The 19,539-nt window shown below is 42.2% G+C and overlaps 1 protein-coding gene across 4 annotated transcripts in view; it reads right to left on the minus strand.

Annotated features, from left to right (window-relative positions):
* CBLB (Cbl proto-oncogene B) overlaps positions 1-18,793 on the minus strand; it is a 207,124-nt gene extending 188,331 nt beyond the window's left edge. The window contains exon 1 of one of the 4 annotated variants that reach the window (XM_056556288.1): positions 18,100-18,793. In XM_056556288.1, coding sequence (XP_056412263.1) covers positions 18,100-18,297 — 198 coding nt within the window. In that variant the 5' untranslated portion in view covers positions 18,298-18,793. Of the gene's footprint in view, positions 1-14,127; positions 14,198-18,099 lie in introns of those variants that run through there. The other 3 variants (XM_056556287.1, XM_056556292.1, XM_056556290.1) reach the window with 3 other exon arrangements.
* Positions 18,794-19,539: the final 746 nt, after the last annotated feature.

Below are 19,539 nucleotides of genomic sequence, written 5' to 3' on the forward strand. Positions count from 1 at the left end.
CGAGGAATCAAATCACTGTAACTTCGCTCATCTCTAGATAAGATCCTAGACTATAAAACATATAATAGCAGTATAATCTTACATCTTAAACTAATTTTTGCTATTGCATTCCTACTAGTAAATAAAAAATCTAATGTACTTTGTTTAAAAAAAAAAAGAAGTTTTCTATGTTTTATTTTGTGTTTGAAAAAAAGCTGCCACTAGGTGTCTCCCTACTTGTCCAGAGCACATTTTCCCCATCTTTTGCACAGACTTTGGACTCCTGCTGGCCTGACAGAAGTCTAAAAGCAGGAAATGCTGAGGGGGGGGGGGGGTGTACAGCCTTAGCCAATCCGAACTCACACACCGAACTGCTCTGGGCTGTGTGTAGCAGAGTGAGAGAGGAAGTTCTCCAGATGATGTCACGCCTGCTGGGTAACGCCCCTTCCCAGTCTGTGAATCTGACTGAGACTGAGCAGAAAATACAGAGCAATATCAAGGTAGAAAACTAAAAAATAATAAAAATAAAGGCTGGGGGTGGTTTATCATGATGGGGGCAGTGAACTGGGAGGATTATACATTTTTAAAAGATCATGAGAGGTACTTTTTAAACCTATATATGATTTATGTATCTCTTTTTTGTCACATTGATGCTCCCTATGAGCTCCTTGTCAATGCAGCAAGTGTAGGCAGGGCTTTAATAGCAGCATTTGGGGGTAGCAGACTACAATTCCCACTGTACATTGCTGACCTCTTGTCTAGGCTGTCTTCCTCCACCTCTAAACCTTCATTATATTGCTGAGCTCATATTGTGCTCCTAATGTCATTTCCTAGGTCCCATCCTCCGCTGTTTCACAGACAACCTATCCTATAACCCCTACTGCTGCAACTGAGCATGCTCAACCAGAAAGCTAAAGCTGACCTACATGTTGTTACTGTAGACCAGTGTTTCCTAACCAGGGTGCCTCCAGCTGTTGCAAAACTACAATTCCCAGCATGCTGAGAGTTGTAGTATTGCAACAGTTGGAGGCACTCTGGTTGATAAACAGTCCTAAGAAAATTCTAGACCAGTATGTGGTAAGGAATTATGTGGGAAAATGCTCATAAAAAAAATAATTAATAAATAAAAAAAAACACCCCTTTAATTCTGAATGCGAAAAATTGTTCTAATTTACTGAGATTGTTGGGTCGTATTTGTTGTAGGTTTAATAAATCAATGTGATTTTTTTCCTCATTTATTTCTAATTAACAAAACCCAAAACATTCCAAAAGTGCCAAATGTGCCCAATTTTGTGGTCCTCAATATTCCTGACAGAATTCTCTTTTTTGTTGGCTCACCCCTTTGGTATGATTTTATTGGATTTTGGTTGTTTTTGTGGATTTTTTGGATACATTATATCACATGCTGGCACAGACATGTCACAAATGTTGGGTGCCAGAAAACCAAGGGGTCAAGTCGTGGGAAAAAAGTGTGGGAACTCAAGGGCTGGACCTGCAGGACTCCTGCTAATGGGAACGGCGTTCCTGTTGAGGAAAAAGTGCAGAAATTCTGTTCTCACACGTTCCTGTAGGGCTTGAGCCCTGCAGAAAAAAACTCACAAAAACATAATTACTATATTCAGAAGAGCTTAATAAATGAGGGCCAATAAATCAGTAGTAATTGTACTGTTAGGCTCCTTTCACACTGCAGTTTGTGCCCGGCAGTGTGAAAGGCCGTTAGATATAATATGTGCTAGCAACATCTTTTTCTCCGCTAACGGACCACAGAGAGTCCCATTCAAGTGAATGGGATCCTCTGTAATGGAGCCTAACGGGAAGTGTAACAGGCACAAAGGGGGGGGGGGGGGGGAGAGCCCTTAACCTCCATTTGTAACGGAGCCTTTCACATAGTGAGAAAGTAGCCTTACTTGGTCACACCAGCTACAGAAAGGTGCACTATTTGTACAGGTTTGTATCGTATCAATATTTTCAACATTCAACAATGTTTTACAAAAACACCTTCACTGTTCCTACCACATATGTTCAGTCTATTTTTACTTCCAGACAGAATTGTTTCAAAACATTGGCATTGTTGATCCGCAGTCTAACCAGCGTTGTGGGTTATAGAATGTACCCAGCAGTTCTTGCCAGAAAGCTTAGAATTGTGGTAGAAACCTTTGTATTGGAGAGAATTCCAGGACTAATATCCAAAGTTTGATGAGATTTTGTTTTATGGTTGTAATAAAAGCCAGAAATGGGAAATTACCCAAGTGTTCAAAGGAAAACACAGTTATTTGTTAAAGGGGTTCTCTGGTGCCAAAGGATAGGGGATAAGATGCCTGATCGCGGGAGTCCCGCTGCTGGGGACCCCTGGGATCATGCACGCGGCACCCCGTTTGCAATCAGTCCCCGGAGCGTGTTTGCTCCGGGACTGACTACCGGCGACTACAGGTAGGACGGCGTGTGACGTCACGCCTGCGCCGGCATGTGACATCACGCTCCGCCCCTCAATGCAAGCCTACGGGAGGGGGCGTGATAGCTGTCACTCCCCCTCCCATAGACTTGCATTGAGGGGCAGAGCGTGAGGTCACACGGGGTGGAGACGTGACGTCACACGCCGCCGGCCACGTGATCGACAGTAATCAGACCCGGAGCGAAACTGATTACAAACGGGGTGCCGCGTGCAAGATCCCAGGGGTCCCCAGCGGCGGGACTCCCGCGGTCAGGCATCTTATCCCCTATCCTTTGGATAGGGGATAAGATGTTTAAGCACCGGAAAACCCCTTTAAAGGGAAATAAGAATTTAAAAAGGAGTAATATTCATAAAAAAAAAAAATAATAATAATAATAATAATAATAATAATAAATAATAATAATCAGTCTGGAGGAATCAAATATTCATATTGTTAGATTTTTTTTAACTCATACAATGACAGAAAAAAGACAAACCAACAATAACAAAGCAAAGATCATACTGAAGACAAGCACAATGCATCATCTGTACAAAAGGAAAATCACAATATCACCTCAAGCCATCTCAGCCATCTTATATACAATTGTGGGGGATTTATCAAAACTTGTGCAAAGGAAAAGCTGAACAGTTGGTCATATCAACAATCAGATTGCACAGATTTTTATAATCTCCTGCATAAAATACCACAACCAGCATAATGTCCATAAATTGACAATTCAAGTGTAATATACAATAGTCACACTGAGATCATCAAACAGTCAAACAGTAAGTTTGTATAACTACGGCTGCATTCACATACTGACATCTGTCACTAGAGTATGTTGGGATAACATGGGGTATGTAGACACACGCTGCAATGGGCCCACGGGGTTTATTGGACCTAATCTAGTTTGCCTAACTGTTATAGAGAAACGGTTGTTTTTTCAGCTCACATTAGACGCATGACAATTCTCACGGAAAAGTGTGTTTGGAGAGCAAGGATTTGAAGAAAAGTAAAACGTGTCTCCAGCTCCTTCCGGCACATAGCGTATCTTCTTAACAATTAAAATATAAACTATTAAATTAATAGATATGCGTAAAACATCACAGATATAAAACAATGTGAGATAAATATGAGAGGCGTTTCGAGCTACTTGTAGCCACGACTAAGAGCTACAAGTATCTCTCATTTATATCTCACTTTCTTGTTTATGTCCGTGATGTTTTAACATCTATTACACCCTTAAGGACCAGGCCAATTCATTTTTTCCTCCTCCACTTCGAAATATGATAACACTTTTGCACATACAAGGGCTTGTTTCCTGTGTCATCAATTGTACTTTGTAATGACATTACTTATTTTATAACATAATCTGCAGCGAAACAAAAAAAAAATTATATAAAAAAAAATGATATGTGGAGTGAAAAAAAAAGCCATTTTGTAACTTTTGGGGGATTTGGACTTTGGTATTTTTTTGCGTGTATGCCATCGACCGTTCAGTTTAGCTACCCTTATATTTTAATAGTTCGAACATTTAGCACATTTATTATTTAAATGTAAAAAAAAAATGGGAAAAGGAGGGGAGGGGATTCAAAACTTATTAGGGGTTAGCTCACTTTTATTAACTTTTTTTTTTTTTTAAACACTTTTTTTTTTGTTTCTTGTTTTTAACCCCCATAGGGGGCTATACCATGCAATCTTCAGATTGCATATACTGATCAATGTTATGCCATAGTATAGCGTTGATCATAGTTATCGGTGCTCTGCTGCTCCAGCCTGCAGAGCCTGGCTGGCGCATCAGTGGATCGATCGGACAGCAAGGAGGCAGGTAAGGGCCATCCCGCCGTCCTCTCAGCTGATCAGGATTTTGCGGTTTCACTGCGATGGTCCAGATCAACTTTGCTGAGCTGCCAGGATACTTTTACTTTCGTTTTAGACACCGCAATCAACTTTAAGGGTTAATGCAATAACCCTGGGTCCTGCCTGCTGATAGCAGTCCGGACCCACCGGGTTTGAAGCGTGCTTAGCTTGTGAGCATGCTTCAAACCCTGGTAATGGGACCAGGGACGCAAGGGCAGATTAAAAGCTTATGTTTTAATTGTTAAGAAGGTACACTAGATGCTGGAGGAACATGTTTTTCTTTTCTTCAGCCTGTTGTCTCCCCCAATGTCTGCTATTGGGGATAATCAGGAAGCCCCCATACACATTATCAGATCTGCTGATCACATCAAATTTGGTGAGTTTGACCTAATCTGTCAGTAAGACTCCAATAAAGCTCTTGCAGTGAAACAGCACTAGGGTGTCTGGCTCTGCCTGCTGTAGCTGATATTGATGTCATCTTCTCATTGGTTTCATGTCTTTTAGCACATTGTGTACTTCTTTATGTCATGCTGCATTACATTCGGACCACTTGTTTGCTCTAGACAGTTTACAGTCATTTATGTCTACACTCTTTGCATTCACCCCACTGTAGTGCCAGTCCTTCAGTGTGTTGTGAATCATTTTTAAAATGATGTTTTCTATAATAAAGATCTCTCTATTGTCATACTTTGTTCTGTTGAGTGTATTCTTTTGGATTATATAAGGCTACACTGTGTTAAAATGCTACACTTGTGGATTTAGCTGCAGATCCATAGCATACAGTAAAGTTTGACTTCCCCCTTTCAAGTCAAATAAAAAAAATCCTCAGTAGATCCAACACAACAACCGATATGCTACAGATTATAAAAAGAGAGATTTTGGGGGGAATTTATCAAAATCTATGCAGGGAAAAAGTTATGCAGTTGCCCATGGCAACCAATCCAATTGCTGCTTTTACCACTCTTTCTTCACACAGGTTATATCTCCCGCTTTGTCCCCAGCAACCAATCACAGCTCAGCTTTCACTTTACCAGCGCTCCATAACATATGAAAGCTGAGCTGTGATTGGTTGTTGTGGAAAAAAACTCCAGTTTTTTTTTTTTTTTAAATAAATCTGAGCCAATGGGTTTGACATCTGCAATGGTAGATCAGCAATTCACCCTGTGTGAATATACCCTCAATGAGTTTTATATACATTGTTATTTCAATCTGCATGTATTGGGTCCCATTGATAATGGATTACGGTAAAAGGTTTTTACTGCAAATATTTACAAATCCTGTAATACATTTGTGTAAGATATGTAATATCCACACAGGCTGCAATACTTCAACCAATATTTGCCAAGAAACCGATATCACTATTGGGGAGATTTATCAAAACCTGTGCAAGGGAAAGTGGTGCAGTTGCCCATAGCAACCAGATTGCTTCTTCATTTTCAAAGGCACTTTGGAAAATGAAAGGAGCAATTTGATTGGTTTCTATGGTCAACTGCACCACTCTTCCTCTACACAGTTTTTGATAAATCTCCTATGTGTATGTTCTCACATGAACACCAATAACAAATTTATGTATATACTACTAATTTCCTTCATTCACAAACAATACATTTATCTTTAAAATCTTGTTCATAAAAAATAGATTTAGAAACAGACACTCTCTTTGGGCTCCTTTTGCACATTAGAATGTCAGGGACAATATTACCAGACTAGGAGAACGTCTCTTTTGTTCCCTGACCAAGGAACTGAATCCAGTCACTATTCCTGAACAGGGCTAAAAATCCTAAAGGTCTATTCACACCACAGAATTTCCGCTTGTGGAATTCCGCCTCAAAATGAAAGCCCCTAGACTTCTATGGGATTCCGCTTGCGGAAATTCAGAAGTGTGAATGTGAGTGTGGAATTCCATAGAAGTCTATGGGCTTTAATTTGAGACGGAAATTCTGCCGTGTGAATAGACCCTAAGGGTACGTTCACATGAGCAGATTGTTGCAGCGGATTTCGCTCCGGATCCGCTGGTGAAGGCCTGCTCTATGCTGTCTTTACATGTGTCTGCTCGTAGCAGCAATACGCCGCTACGAGCAGACACACTGCTATGTGGGAGTCGCAGTATACCCGCACATCGCGGGAGCTCTCTGCCTAGCTCAGAGCAGGGAGAGCAGCCACGATGTGCGAGTACACCGCGCACATCGCTGCAGTGTGTCTGCTCATTGCTACGTATTGCCGCTACAAGCAGGCACATGTAAAGACAGTATAGAGCGGGCCTTCACCAGCGGATCCGCAGCGTAAAATACGCTGCAAATCCACTCGTGTGAACGTACCCTAAGGCTGGGTTCACACTGCGGAATCTCTGGGCAGAGTTTCTGACGGACAACGAGCCAGCGGCACAAGGACCACGTGGACTGCATTGACCTCCCCATAGATGGCAATGCATTTCTGAGCAGATCTCCCAAAAGATCCAGCCAGAGATGCATTGCCGTGCATGGGGACGGCAATGCAGTCTGTGCAGTCCTAGTGTCGCCGGCTGGATCTCCGGCAGAAATTATGTCTGGGGATTCCGTGGTGTGAACCCAGCTTAAGTGTTCAGAGTATTCTATATATTGTGGTATATTTAGAAACATAAGAAGGGATATCTTTCATTATGTTTGAGTTTTTTTTGTCTATATTTGGCGCAGCAATTTTTTTAATGCCAAAAGTGTGCGACTTTTGAGATAGAGAAATTTGAAAAGTGTTCTACAGTAGTCAGTCTTTTGGATTGGTTTGGGAAGTGGTCATGAATTTACTTTGCGTGCCTTTTTAAAAAGTTGCAATAGTCTGGAGCAAACAGTCCTCAGAATGTGCCACCCCACGCATTCCCTACCCACAGTTAGCAAGTGCTGTGCAAAGCAATTATTGGATGCTGTTTTATCTGTGCCAAAGTTACCACATGCTGTGCGCCAAAGTGAAATTTGGCACACATCCGCCAAAATCAACACAAGAAAGCCAGCTAACAAAACGAGCTAATATACCACAACAACTTCTGATAGTTTTCTCCCAATGCTTTTCTGATGGAGCCCAGCATACCAACTGCTTTTTGTTCATTGTAGTATTTGCTCATAGACGATGCCCCCCCATGCTTCAGACAAGAAAGTTTACACTAAAAAGTTGTAAAATAAGAACAAATAACCATTTAGTAAGAAAGTTAAACAGCCATGCAAGTCAAGCATGACTTTTCATAAAGCAGTCATGCGACAAAGTAGTGAACATACAGTCTGGTGCCTCTTTTTTTTTTTTTTTTTTTTTTTTTTTACAACCCCATCCCCCCTCCCCGATAAAGTAACATCAGATTAGGGTACAGTCACATGTACATATTGTGCAGATGTTCTGAGTCAATGGGTAGTAAATCAGCCAAAGAAAACCTGCAGTAAAATACATGTGTGAATGTAGCCTTAAGGGTACGTTCACACGGGCCGATTACCTGCCGAATTTCTGCAGCGTATTTGCTGCGGAAAGTCCACTGCAGATTTTGTTACCATTGACTTTAAGGGGTCAGCAGAAAATCCACAATAGAGGCAGATTTGGAGATTTTCCTTCGGACCCATTGAAGTCAATGGTAGCAAAATCCGCTGCAGGTAATCCGCTCGTGTGAACGTTCCCTTAGGGCTTGTTCACACAAGCTGATTTCTTTTTAAACCCGCAGCAGACCTCTCGCTGCAAGTTTGAATAGGGGTGGGGTCCCCGTGCACTACCTGCAGCTGATTTTCACCAGCGGAATCTTTACTGTTGAAAATCAGCCACAGATCCAATTGAAGGTCAATAAGGTCTGTGGCGGATTTTCAATAGCGGAGATTCTCCTGTCAAAAAATCTGCTGCGGGTGGCGCAGGGAGGTCCCGCTCCTTTTCAAACTCGCAGCAGGAGATCCGCAGCGAGTTTGAAAAGAAATCCGCTTGTGTGAACGAGCCCTTAAAGTGATTCCGCTGCAATAATCTAGTATTGGTGTGAATGGGATTCTATTGACCTATTCACATTACAGAGTTTTCCACTGCAGAAATTCACCCACCAAAAAATAAACATGTTCATTCTTTTGACGTAAATATGCGCGGACTGCATTGCTATTGATGGCGACAGAACAGGTCTGTGTGGTCCTAGCGCTGAAGGATTTCAAGGTTTTCAATTGAATTCTGTTGCACTATGCACTCAGCAGAATTCCCACAGCAATTCCAATTCTGCATTCCGCAAAAAGAATTGACATGTCATTTGTTCCTGCAGAATCCACTTGGAAATGCACTGCTGTGTACTGACTGAGGAGTCAGCGGCTGCTGCGTATGGAGTAAATGTAGCGGTCTAGTCCTGGGGGAAAGAAAAAAGTGTGGGAACTCATTTCCACTCAAGGACTGGTCCTGCAGGACTCTTGCTAATGGGAACGGGGTTCCTGCTGGAGAAAAAGTGCAGGAACTCAGTTCCCACGCAGTCCTGCAGGATGTGAGCCCTGAGTAAATGCGAGTGAATTCTGACATGTGAATGGGGCCTTAGCCCAAAATAAACTTTTATAATATACTGCCAATGTCCAATATGTCTCGCTGCCTCATGGAAAGCACTAAAATAGCAAATTGTAGTTCTGCACGTCCATTGTCAGGAGCAGGATGCAAAATTCTTCAGGCCAGACAAGGCTCCTTACATAGTAAAAAAGCTGATCCAGCCCAAATCTTTAGGAAAACAACTGCTTTGCATAGAAGTATTGTTTGTGTATCTCTGTGCCAACTGACCTAGACATAACCCCAGATATAACTGCAACTTCTACATCACTATCAACGGAAGCCAGAGAAAATTATCAGCATTAAAGGCCAAGTTCACACATAGCAGATTTGTTGCTAATTTTCTGATCCTGATCTAGGTACATAAAACTGGAAAAACAGTGGAATCCAGCAGAAGCAGAGCAGACATTTTTCATGCAGAAATTGACTTGAGGGGCAGATTTCAAAATTCTCAGCATGTAAGGCTATGTTCACACTGCAGAATCATTTCTGCCCAGAGATTCCGAGTGCGGCCAGCGCCGACTGACCGTGCAGACACTGCAGTCTCAAATAGTATTTCCGCCTGAAGAATGAGCAGCGCCATTCTTCAGGCGGAAATTTTCAAGCAGATTTTCCGTTCACAAATTCCGAAGTGTGACTTTGTGAACAGAAACCCATTCACTATACTATACATTTTAGTAGGTAGAATTTCTGCCTGTAATTTCAAAGCGGAGCCTAGCCTAAGGGTCTACTTACACAGCAGAATTTCCGCTTGTGGAATTCCGCCTCAAATTAAAACCCATAGACTTCTATGGGATTCCGAACTCCCATTTATACTTCTATGGGATTCCGCACTCCCATTTATACTTCTATGGGATTCCGCACTCCCATTTATACTTCTATGGGATTCCGCACTCCCATTTATACTTCTATGGGATTCCGCACTCCCATTTATACTTCTATGGGAAGTCTATGGGTTTTAATTTGAGGCAGAATTCCGCAAGCGGAAATTCTGCCGTGTGAATAGACCCTAACGTCTGTTGTAGATTTTGGATATGAATTCCAAATCTTAAAAAAGTAGAGGTCAAATCCACAGGAAAATCTTCTAAGTAATGCTGGGTTCACATTTGCTTCAGAGGCTCTATACAGGGCCTCCACTGCAATCCAGTCATTTTGAGGGACTCTGCAACAGAGCTCTGAACTAGTAAATGTTTATCTGGCCTTGGGCCTTGTTCACACAGCGGAAGGTTTGCCTGAAGATTTTCTAGCGCACACTCCACAAACAGATGGCAATGCATTTTTGAGCAGATTCCACAGAAATAATTGACATTTCTTTCTGCAGAGGTCAGAATAGAGATTTCCGCACCAGATGTTTCCGCAGCAGAAATTCCACAGTGTGCACGGTGCAGCAGAATCTCACTGAAAACAATGGGACGTTGCTGCAACTGAATTTCTAAGCTGAATTTTTTCACCGCACTCAGCTTGGAAACTCAGTCATGTGACTATGGCCTTAGGCTACGAACAGACAACTTTTGTTTGGTTTTGTCATTCTGCTGGGAACCCCCAGGAGGAGGTGTAATCTGTAGGGGAACCTACCAGCAAGCGTCACAGCACCCCTGCACATTAAAGGAGATATCCAGAGTTGTATTGAGGGGGCATGTCAGCTGCCACCTTGTGCAGTGGTCAACACGCGTTATCTGGCCAGCGAGCTGGGGCCCCGTACAGAGAGATCACGGAAGGCTCCAGCAGTCGGACCCCCCCCGTTATCTGAAACTTATCCCCTATCCTTAGGATAGGGGATACGTTTTTCACCACTGGACTACCCCTTTAACACAGTATTATAACACACTAGCAGGGTACTACAGAGAACAACTCTGAAAGTCCTCTTCATTTGGCTATTAGATAAAATACATGCTTAATTACCCCTCCTTTCATAATGGGAAGCTGTCATTACTTTCATGCAGCCTGAACCACCATTCAACTGGGCAGTGATTGGTGGCTTCTTCCTGCCGGGCAGCCATATTTTGTGTTTTGCCGTGGAATGTGTTACATGACTCAGCACTTTCCAGTGCTGGACTAAGACAGCTCCAATGGCTGACACGCGCACACCCACCGCCTACCATTGGTTCCTGGGAGGGGCTGGGGGTGTGCACGTGTCACGTGACCACAAATATGCTGTCTCAAACACCGTTCCCTTCAGTGAGAGTTTGGCTACCACAGCAAGAGGATGTCTCCTGCTGTGATAGCCGAAGCGCTGCGGCTGCAATGTTAATCGCGCTGCGGCTGTAATGTAATTGATTCCCCGCTATGGGGACTGTGTGCCCGTGGGTGTCATAAGCTGAGAGCAGCAGCTGGCATCTCATCCCCCCCGCGGGTGCACGGTCCCCATAGTGGAGAATCAATTAGATTACAGCCGCAGCGCGAATAACATTGCAGCCGCAGCGCTTCGGCCATCAGCATATTCGTGGTCACGTGACACATGCTGGAAAGTGCTGAGTCATGTAACACATTCCATGGCAAAAACACAAACTATGGAAGCACAGGTGGGAAGATTTGTACTATGGCATCCAAGTGCTGAGACCACCACTGATCACTAAAATAAGTGGCTCTGTCCCACTATTCCTGTTCGCAACTCCTTGGAAAGCAGAGCATGTGATCTATGGAGTCCTAGAAAGTCTTAGACTTACCCAGAGTTCCCAATATTACTAAACCAGAGAACCAACTGGGTTTCTGAATAATGTTACAGTTTTACAAAAGGTGCAGATGAGTGACTGCTCACGTGCAGTACATGGCAGCTTATTTCCGGTATTAAGTGCTCCTATCAGGAATTCCACGTGGTACTTTGCACTCAATTAAGTAATGAGGAGTTGACATGAGAACATGCCTATTGACGTGACATTTCTCTGTCTGAAGCTGCAGCTATTGAACGGTTCAGAGAGGTGAAGCTTGACCCTCTTGGGACCTAATGCAGTGTCTGTACCAGGGCACCAATACATGCAATGATGTTGATATACAAAACACCACATCACGCGCTTCATGAGAGAGCAAACCTGACAGTAACAAAATACACACATTAGTATGGACAATCTATAGTAAACTAAAAGAAAAAAATAAGTTTGCTTGTACCAGTGTGACCAAAGCTTTGTCTTCTTCACTGTATAAGAGGTCCTCACTGAACTGTCCAGACAGGAGACCCCTCAGAGAAGACTGCTCATTGTCTACAGCAGTGTTTCCCAACCAGGGTGCCTCCAGCTGTTGCAAAACTACAACTCCCATCATGCCCGGACAGCCGAAGGCTGTCCGGGCATGATGGGAGTTGTAGTTTTGCAACAGCTGGAGGCACCCTGGTTGGGTAAACACTGGTCTACAGTATCTGTGATGCACCCACCAGCTTATTTATTTTATAGACACCCAAAGGGGGAAATCAGGTGACAGAAAGGAAGCAAGCTACTTTATCCCACAGTACTATGAGTATCTCCTCCATTACCTTCACACTTTATGTGCGTACCTGTATTACAGATGCAGAGGAATAAAAAAAAAACACAAGAGGTGTGCCCCTAGTGAGGACCGTTTGGGGAGATAAATCAGGGTGAAACAGAAGATGGGTCCTTACCCTTGGGTGTTGCGCTCAGAGCACAACACCCGCAGTAGCGTCCGGAGTAATGAGAAGCCGGACAGTTGCCACGAGGAACTTCCCGGGGTGACGTCATTCTCACCGGTAGCAAGGTATACGAAGGAATGAATGGAAAAAGAGTTCCTCTCAATGACGGCGCTGGTCCAGGATTGAAGGAAATAGTTTTATTGTCTACAGTGCAACGCGTTTCGATCCCGAACAGGGATCTTCATCAGGCATAGCGTACATACTAAAAAATACTTGCTTTTATAAGACAACAATTGAGAGAAAAAAAATTTGATAAAAGAAAAAAGGGGGGGGGGGGGCGATGACAACTTCCGCATAAAACAATTGAATAAGTAAAATAATAATTATTTTACTTATTTATTCAATTGTTTTATGCTATTTTAGTTATATTAATGTGTATGTTTTTTGCACACGGCATCGCCCCTTTTTTTTATTTTTTTTATTTTCAATCGTTGTCTTCTAAAAGCAAGTATTTTTTAGTATGTACACTATGCCTGATGAAGATCCCTGTTCGGGATCGAAACGCGTTGCACTGTATACAATACAACTATTTTATTCAATTCTGGACCAGCACCGTCATTGAGAGGAACTTTTTTTCCCATTCATTCCTTCGTATACCTGTATTACAGGACATGTACTCTCAGGCATCTGAGATTTCTCAATAGTAAAAGTGCTTTCACATGGCTGTCTGTCCCCGTTTTTTTTTTTTATTTTTTTTTTTTTATCCCCGTTTTGGTTTTGTTCACGTCAATGGGATTGCTTTTTACAATCCGTTTACATCCGCTTGTCCCAGTCTGAGCTCATTCCGTTTTTTTGACGCCAGAAAAAAACGGCACATGCAGTATTTTTTCTTCTGTCAAAAAAACGGACGAAAAAACGGATACAGTAAATTTAACATTGAAGTCTATGGAAAACGAATGAGTCTTTGATGTCATCCATTTGCATCCGTTTTTTCAATCCGTTTTTTGATCCATATTTACTTCTCAGCATGCTCAGAACAAAAAGATTATTTTTTTTTGGTTTATTAACTGAACAAAAACGTATACAAAAGGATCCAAATGGATAACATCTATTTGTATCCGTTATTGTCTGTTTTTTTTAAAGTCCGTTCTTTTTTTTGACGGGAGAAAAACAGGACGGGTCTAGACAGCCGTGGGAACGCAGCCTTAGAAGGAACTAACGCATCAACTTCCTTACTTCTGATTGGTCCATAAGGTTCACATAAAGTACATGCAGGTAAACAGCCTGTCTGTATTAGGACATCTGTATGGTCACACTTTGGGTACATTCACACGTGCAGATTTTAACACGGGTTTTCCGCTGGGTACTTGAAAGTGGGCGGGCTCTTCTCGGCTGTTCGCAGCAGATTTTCCGCCGCAAGCCCCATTGAAGTCAGTAAGGACTGTGGCGGATTTTTCGCAGCATAAATTCCGCCGCGGAAAATCTGCTGCGGACAGCCAAGAAGAGCCCGCCCACTTTCAAATACGCAACGGAAAACCCGCTAAAAAAATCAGCGCGTGTGAAAGAATGTACCCTTATAGTAGAACTTGTGCACCTTTCAAGGAGGACAGATCCTAAGGCTAAAGTGTGCTGGGAGCAAAACTATCAAAAGCCCATTCTAGCAAGTCCCCTCCCCCTCTTCAAATGTTTTGCAAACACTCGGCAAGAGAGGCCATATGGCATGCGGACCCCCTTCAACTCCAGACCCCAATTATTCCAAATGACCTTCATCCAACTTCCCCCTCCTCCAGGGTGTACAGACAGCACACGCCACTCTCACAGCAGAACATTCCATCCTGCGGACACAGTTATCACGTCATGGTGCTTCTAGGCGGATAAAGATATTGGGGGAGATTTATCAAAACCTGTGCAGAGGAAGAGTGGTGCAGTTGCCCATAGCAACCAATCAGATCGCTTCTTTCATTTTCCACAGGCCTCTTTAGAGGCCTGTGGAAAATGAAAGAAGCAATCTGATTGGTTGCTATGGGCAACTGCACCACTCTTCCTCTGCACAGGTTTTGATAAATCTCCCCCATTGAGATGATACTATGAGTAGTGGAGACAGTGTTTACATGTTACTGATATAGGCCAAGATTTATCAAACTGTGTGAGAGAAAAAGTGGAGGGATTTTCCCACAGCAACCAATCACAGCTCAGCTGACAAGCTGTGGTAAAGTGAAAGCTGAGCTGTGATTGGTTGTTGTGGGAACATCCCTCCACTTTTTCTCTTACACAATTTAATAAATCTCCTCAATTGTTACATGGAGTAGATGTGTGTTTATGTAGTGGAAAGTGTTTACACCGTTGATAGAGTTATTACAGGGAGCGGATGTTGTTACTTTGTTACATGTAGTAAGTAGTGTTTGTGAGGTGTTAGCATGTAGTGGAAAGTGTTTACACGTTGATACAGTTATTACAGGGAGCGGATGTTGTTACTTTGTTACATGTAGTAAGTAGTGTTTGTGAGGTGTTAGCATGTAGTGGAAAGTTACTTCACAAAGTTCAGAGAATTATTACATATAGTTAATATGGTTCTGTATATAGTATATAGATAATACATATAGTGGATACGGTTATATGTAGCGTATAGTGTTATCACATGTAGTGTATAGTTATTACACATAGTGGATACGGTTACATGTAGCGTATAGGGTTAGCACATGTAGTGAATAGTTATTACACTGAGTGGATACGGTTATATGTAGCGTATAGGGCTATCACATGCATTGTATAGTTATTACACTGAGTGGATACGGTTATATGTAGCGTATAGTACTATCACATGCAGTGTAGAGTTATTACACAGAGTGGATACGATTATATGTAGCGTATAGTGTTATCACATGTAGTGTATAGTTATTGCACATAGTGGATACGGTTACATGTAGCGTATAGGGTTAGCACATGTAGTGAATAGTTATTACACTGAGTGGATACTTTATATGTAGCGTATAGTGTTATCACATGTAGTGTATAGTTATTGCACATAGTGGATACGGTTACATGTAGCGTATAGGGTTAGCACACGTAGTGTATAGTTATTGCACATAGTGGATACGGTTACATGTAGTGTATAGGGTTATCACATGTAGTGAATAGTTATTGCACATAGTGGATACTGTTACATGTGTAGAGTTCTTCCAAGTAGCATAGGCATAGAGGATAGGGTTAGATGTAGAGCAGAGTTATCACACATAGGGGAGATTTATCAAAACCTGTAAAGAGGAAACGTTGCTGAGGTGCCCATAGCAACCAATCAGATGGCTTCTTTCATTTTAAAATTTTAAAAGAGGTCTGGGAAAAATGAAAGAAGCCATCTGATTGGTTGCTATGGGCAACTGGACAACTTTACCCCTGCACAGGTTTTGATAAATCTCACCCATAGTGGATATTGTTCCATGTGGTATACAGAGTTCTCATATGTTGTATGTAGTTATTACACATAGTGGATACTGTTCCATGTAGTATACAGAGTTCTCACATGTGGTGTATAGTTATTACACATAGTGGATATTGTTCCATGTAGTATACAGAGTTCTCACATGTGGTGTATAGTTATTACACATAGTGGATACTGTTCCATGTAGTATACAGAGTTCTCACGTGTTGTGTATAGTTATTACACATAGTGGATATTGTTCCATGTAGTATACAGAGTTCTCACGTGTTGTGTATAGTTATTACACATAGTGGATATTGTTCCATGTAGTATACAGAGTTCTCACATGTTGTGTATAGTTATTACACATAGTGGATACTGTTCCATGTAGTATACAGAGTTCTCATATGTTGTGTATAGTTATTACACATAGTGGATATTGTTCCATGTAGTATACAGAGTTCTCACGTGTTGTGTATAGTTATTACACATAGTGGATACTGTTCCATGTAGTATACAGAGTTCTCACATGTTGTATAGTTATTACACATAGTGGATATTGTTCCATGTAGTATACGGAGTTCTCACATGTTGTATATAGTTATTAAACATAGTGGATACTGTTCCATGTAGTATACGGAGTTCTCACATGTGGTATATAGTTATTACACATAGTGGATATTGTTCCATGTAGTATACAGAGTTCTCACATGTGGTGTATAGTTATTACACATAGTGGATATTGTTCCATGTAGTATACAGAGTTCTCACATGAGGTGTATAGTTATTACACATAGTGGATACTGTTCCATGTAGTATACAGAGTTCTCACGTGTTGTGTATAGTTATTACACATAGTGGATATTGTTCCATGTAGTATACAGAGTTCTCACATGTTGTGTATAGTTATTACACATAGTGGATACTGTTCCATGTAATATACAGAGTTCTCACATGTTGTGTATAGTTATTACACATAGTGGATACTGTTTCATGTAGTATACAGAGTTCTCACATGTTGTATATAGTTATTAAACATAGTGGATATTGTTCCATGTAGTATACAGAGTTCTCACATGAGGTGTATAGTTATTACACATAGTGGATATTGTTCCATGTAGTATACAGAGTTCTCACATGTTGTGTATAGTTATTACTCATAGTGGATACTGTTCCATGTAGTATACAGAGTTCTCACATGTTGTGTATAGTTATTACACATAGTGGATATTGTTCCATGTAGTATACAGAGTTCTCACATGTATTGTATAGTTATTACACATAGTGGATACTGTTCCATGTAGTATACAGAGTTCTCACATGTGGTGTATAGTTATTACACATAGTGGATATTGTTCCATGTAGTATACAGAGTTCTCACATGTTGTGTATAGTTATTACACATAGTGGATATTGTTCCATGTAGTATACAGAGTTCTCACATGTTGTGTATAGTTATTACACATAGTGGATATTGTTCCATGTAGTATACAGAGTTCTCACATGTATTGTATAGTTATTACACATAGTGGATATTGTTCCATGTAGTATACAGAGTTCTCACATGTGGTGTATAGTTATTACACATAGTGGATATTGTTCCATGTAGTATACAGAGTTCTCACATGTGGTGTATAGTTATTACACATAGTGGATATTGTTCCATGTAGTATACAGAGTTCTCACATGTGGTGTATAGTTATTACACATAGTGGATATTGTTCCATGTAGTATACAGAGTTCTCACATGTGGTGTATAGTTATTACACATAGTGGATACTGTTCCATGTAGTATACAGAGTTCTCACATGTTGTGTATAGTTATTACACATAGTGGATACTGTTCCATGTAGTATACAGAGTTCTCACATGTTGTGTATAGTTATTACACATAGTGGATACTGTTCCATGTGGTATACAGAGTTCTCATATGTTGTATGTAGTTATTACACATAGTGGATACTGTTCCATGTAGTATACAGAGTTCTCACATGTGGTGTATAGTTATTACACATAGTGGATACTGTTCCATGTAGTATACAGAGTTCTCATATGTTGTATGTAGTTATTACACATAGTGGATATTGTTCCATGTAGTATACAGAGTTCTCACATGTTGTATAGTTATTACAAAGTGGATATTGTTAGTGTATAGTACAGTGTTGTCATAGTCGCCCATCACTCCCCATCCCCCAGGCAGTATACAGAGAGCAGTCCCAGCAGTTAATAAAGTTTCCCAGTGAGGGAGAAGAGGGGTCAGAGATCGCAGACACCACAGCTCCCGGGCACAGGGCACAACACAGGACGCCTCCTCTTACCACTTTGTCCATCAGTTTCCAGGTCTTCTCCACTGTCCGCCTGTCGGCTGCCGCCTGCTTCGGGGGTCCCACCGCGTCCTGAATGGCATCAATAAAGCCCTGAATGCGGGCCTTTCGGGGGTTGGCACTGCGGGCCCCCAGGATACGCCCGGTCGGGGCACTAGTAATGGTACTATTGCTGCCTCCGCTGCTGGCCATGTTGTTGGAGTAAGGAAGAGCGGCCTCAGGCCAATGTCCACAGGAACACAAAGACCAAGGTGGATGGGATTCTACAAGGAGGAGCGGCCACTGCTGAGGAGACACCCGGCGCCTTCTCTGTGCCCCTTCTGCCGGGCTCTAGGAACTCTGTGTCCCCTCCTTTCCCCTTCTCATCGGAGCTGCAGGCTGAGCTATTAGTGAGGTCACCGAAGGCGGAGGATGGGAAGAGCAGGGCTGGTTTACTCCTGTACGGCCCCTTTAAAGAGCCAGTTACCTCAAGCGTGTCCCTGAGATACAGCCTAAAGATTTCTGTGAGATCATAGAAAATTGTGACATACACCACGTAAACACTGACGTAGCTGCTGCTGCTGCACACATTATTTGCTGTGTGCTGTGGCCCAGCTGATCTTCCATCTCACAGAAAACTTTACACAGAGGAGGAGGGGAAAGGCATCTCACAGAAAACTTTAGAGAACAGGCAGGAGGACACTGCGAAAACTTCAGAAGACAGAGGGGATGAGGAGAATGTCAATGCTGACTGAGCTCTACTATGCTAATGTAGCAGAGCTGACTGTGCTCTACTGTGCTAATGTAGCAGAGCTGACTGTGCTCTACTATGCTAATGTAGCAGAGCTGACTGTGCTCTACTATGCTAATGTAGCAGAGCTGACTGTGCTCTACTATGCTAATGTAGCAGAGCTGACTGTGCCCTACTATGCTAATGTAGCAGAGCTGACTGTGCTCTACTATGCTAATGTAGCAGAGCTGACTGTGCTCTACTATGCTAATGTAGCAGAGCTGACCGTGCTCTACTATGCTAATGTAGCAGAGCTGACTGTGCTCTACTATGCTAATGTAGCAGAGCTGACTGTGCTCTACTGTGCTAATGTAGCAGAGCTGACTGCTCTATGCTAATGTAGCAGAGCTTACTGTGTTCTAGTGTGCTAATGTAGCAGAGCTGACTGTGCTCTACTGTGCTAATGTAGCAGAGCTGACTGTGCTCTACTATGCTAATGTAGCAGAGCTGACTGTGCTCTACTATGCTAATGTAGCAGAGCTGACTGTGCTCTACTATGCTAATGTAGCAGAGCTGACTGTGCTCTACTATGCTAATGTAGCAGAGCTGACTGTGCTCTACTATGCTAATGTAGCAGAGCTGACTGAGCTCTACTATGCTAATGTAGCAGAGCTGACTGTGCTCTACTATGCTAATGTAGCAGAGCTGACTGTGCTCTACTATGC

This window comes from Hyla sarda, chromosome 2, assembly GCF_029499605.1.
Source record: "Hyla sarda isolate aHylSar1 chromosome 2, aHylSar1.hap1, whole genome shotgun sequence".
NCBI classification, from domain to species: domain Eukaryota; kingdom Metazoa; phylum Chordata; class Amphibia; order Anura; family Hylidae; genus Hyla; species Hyla sarda.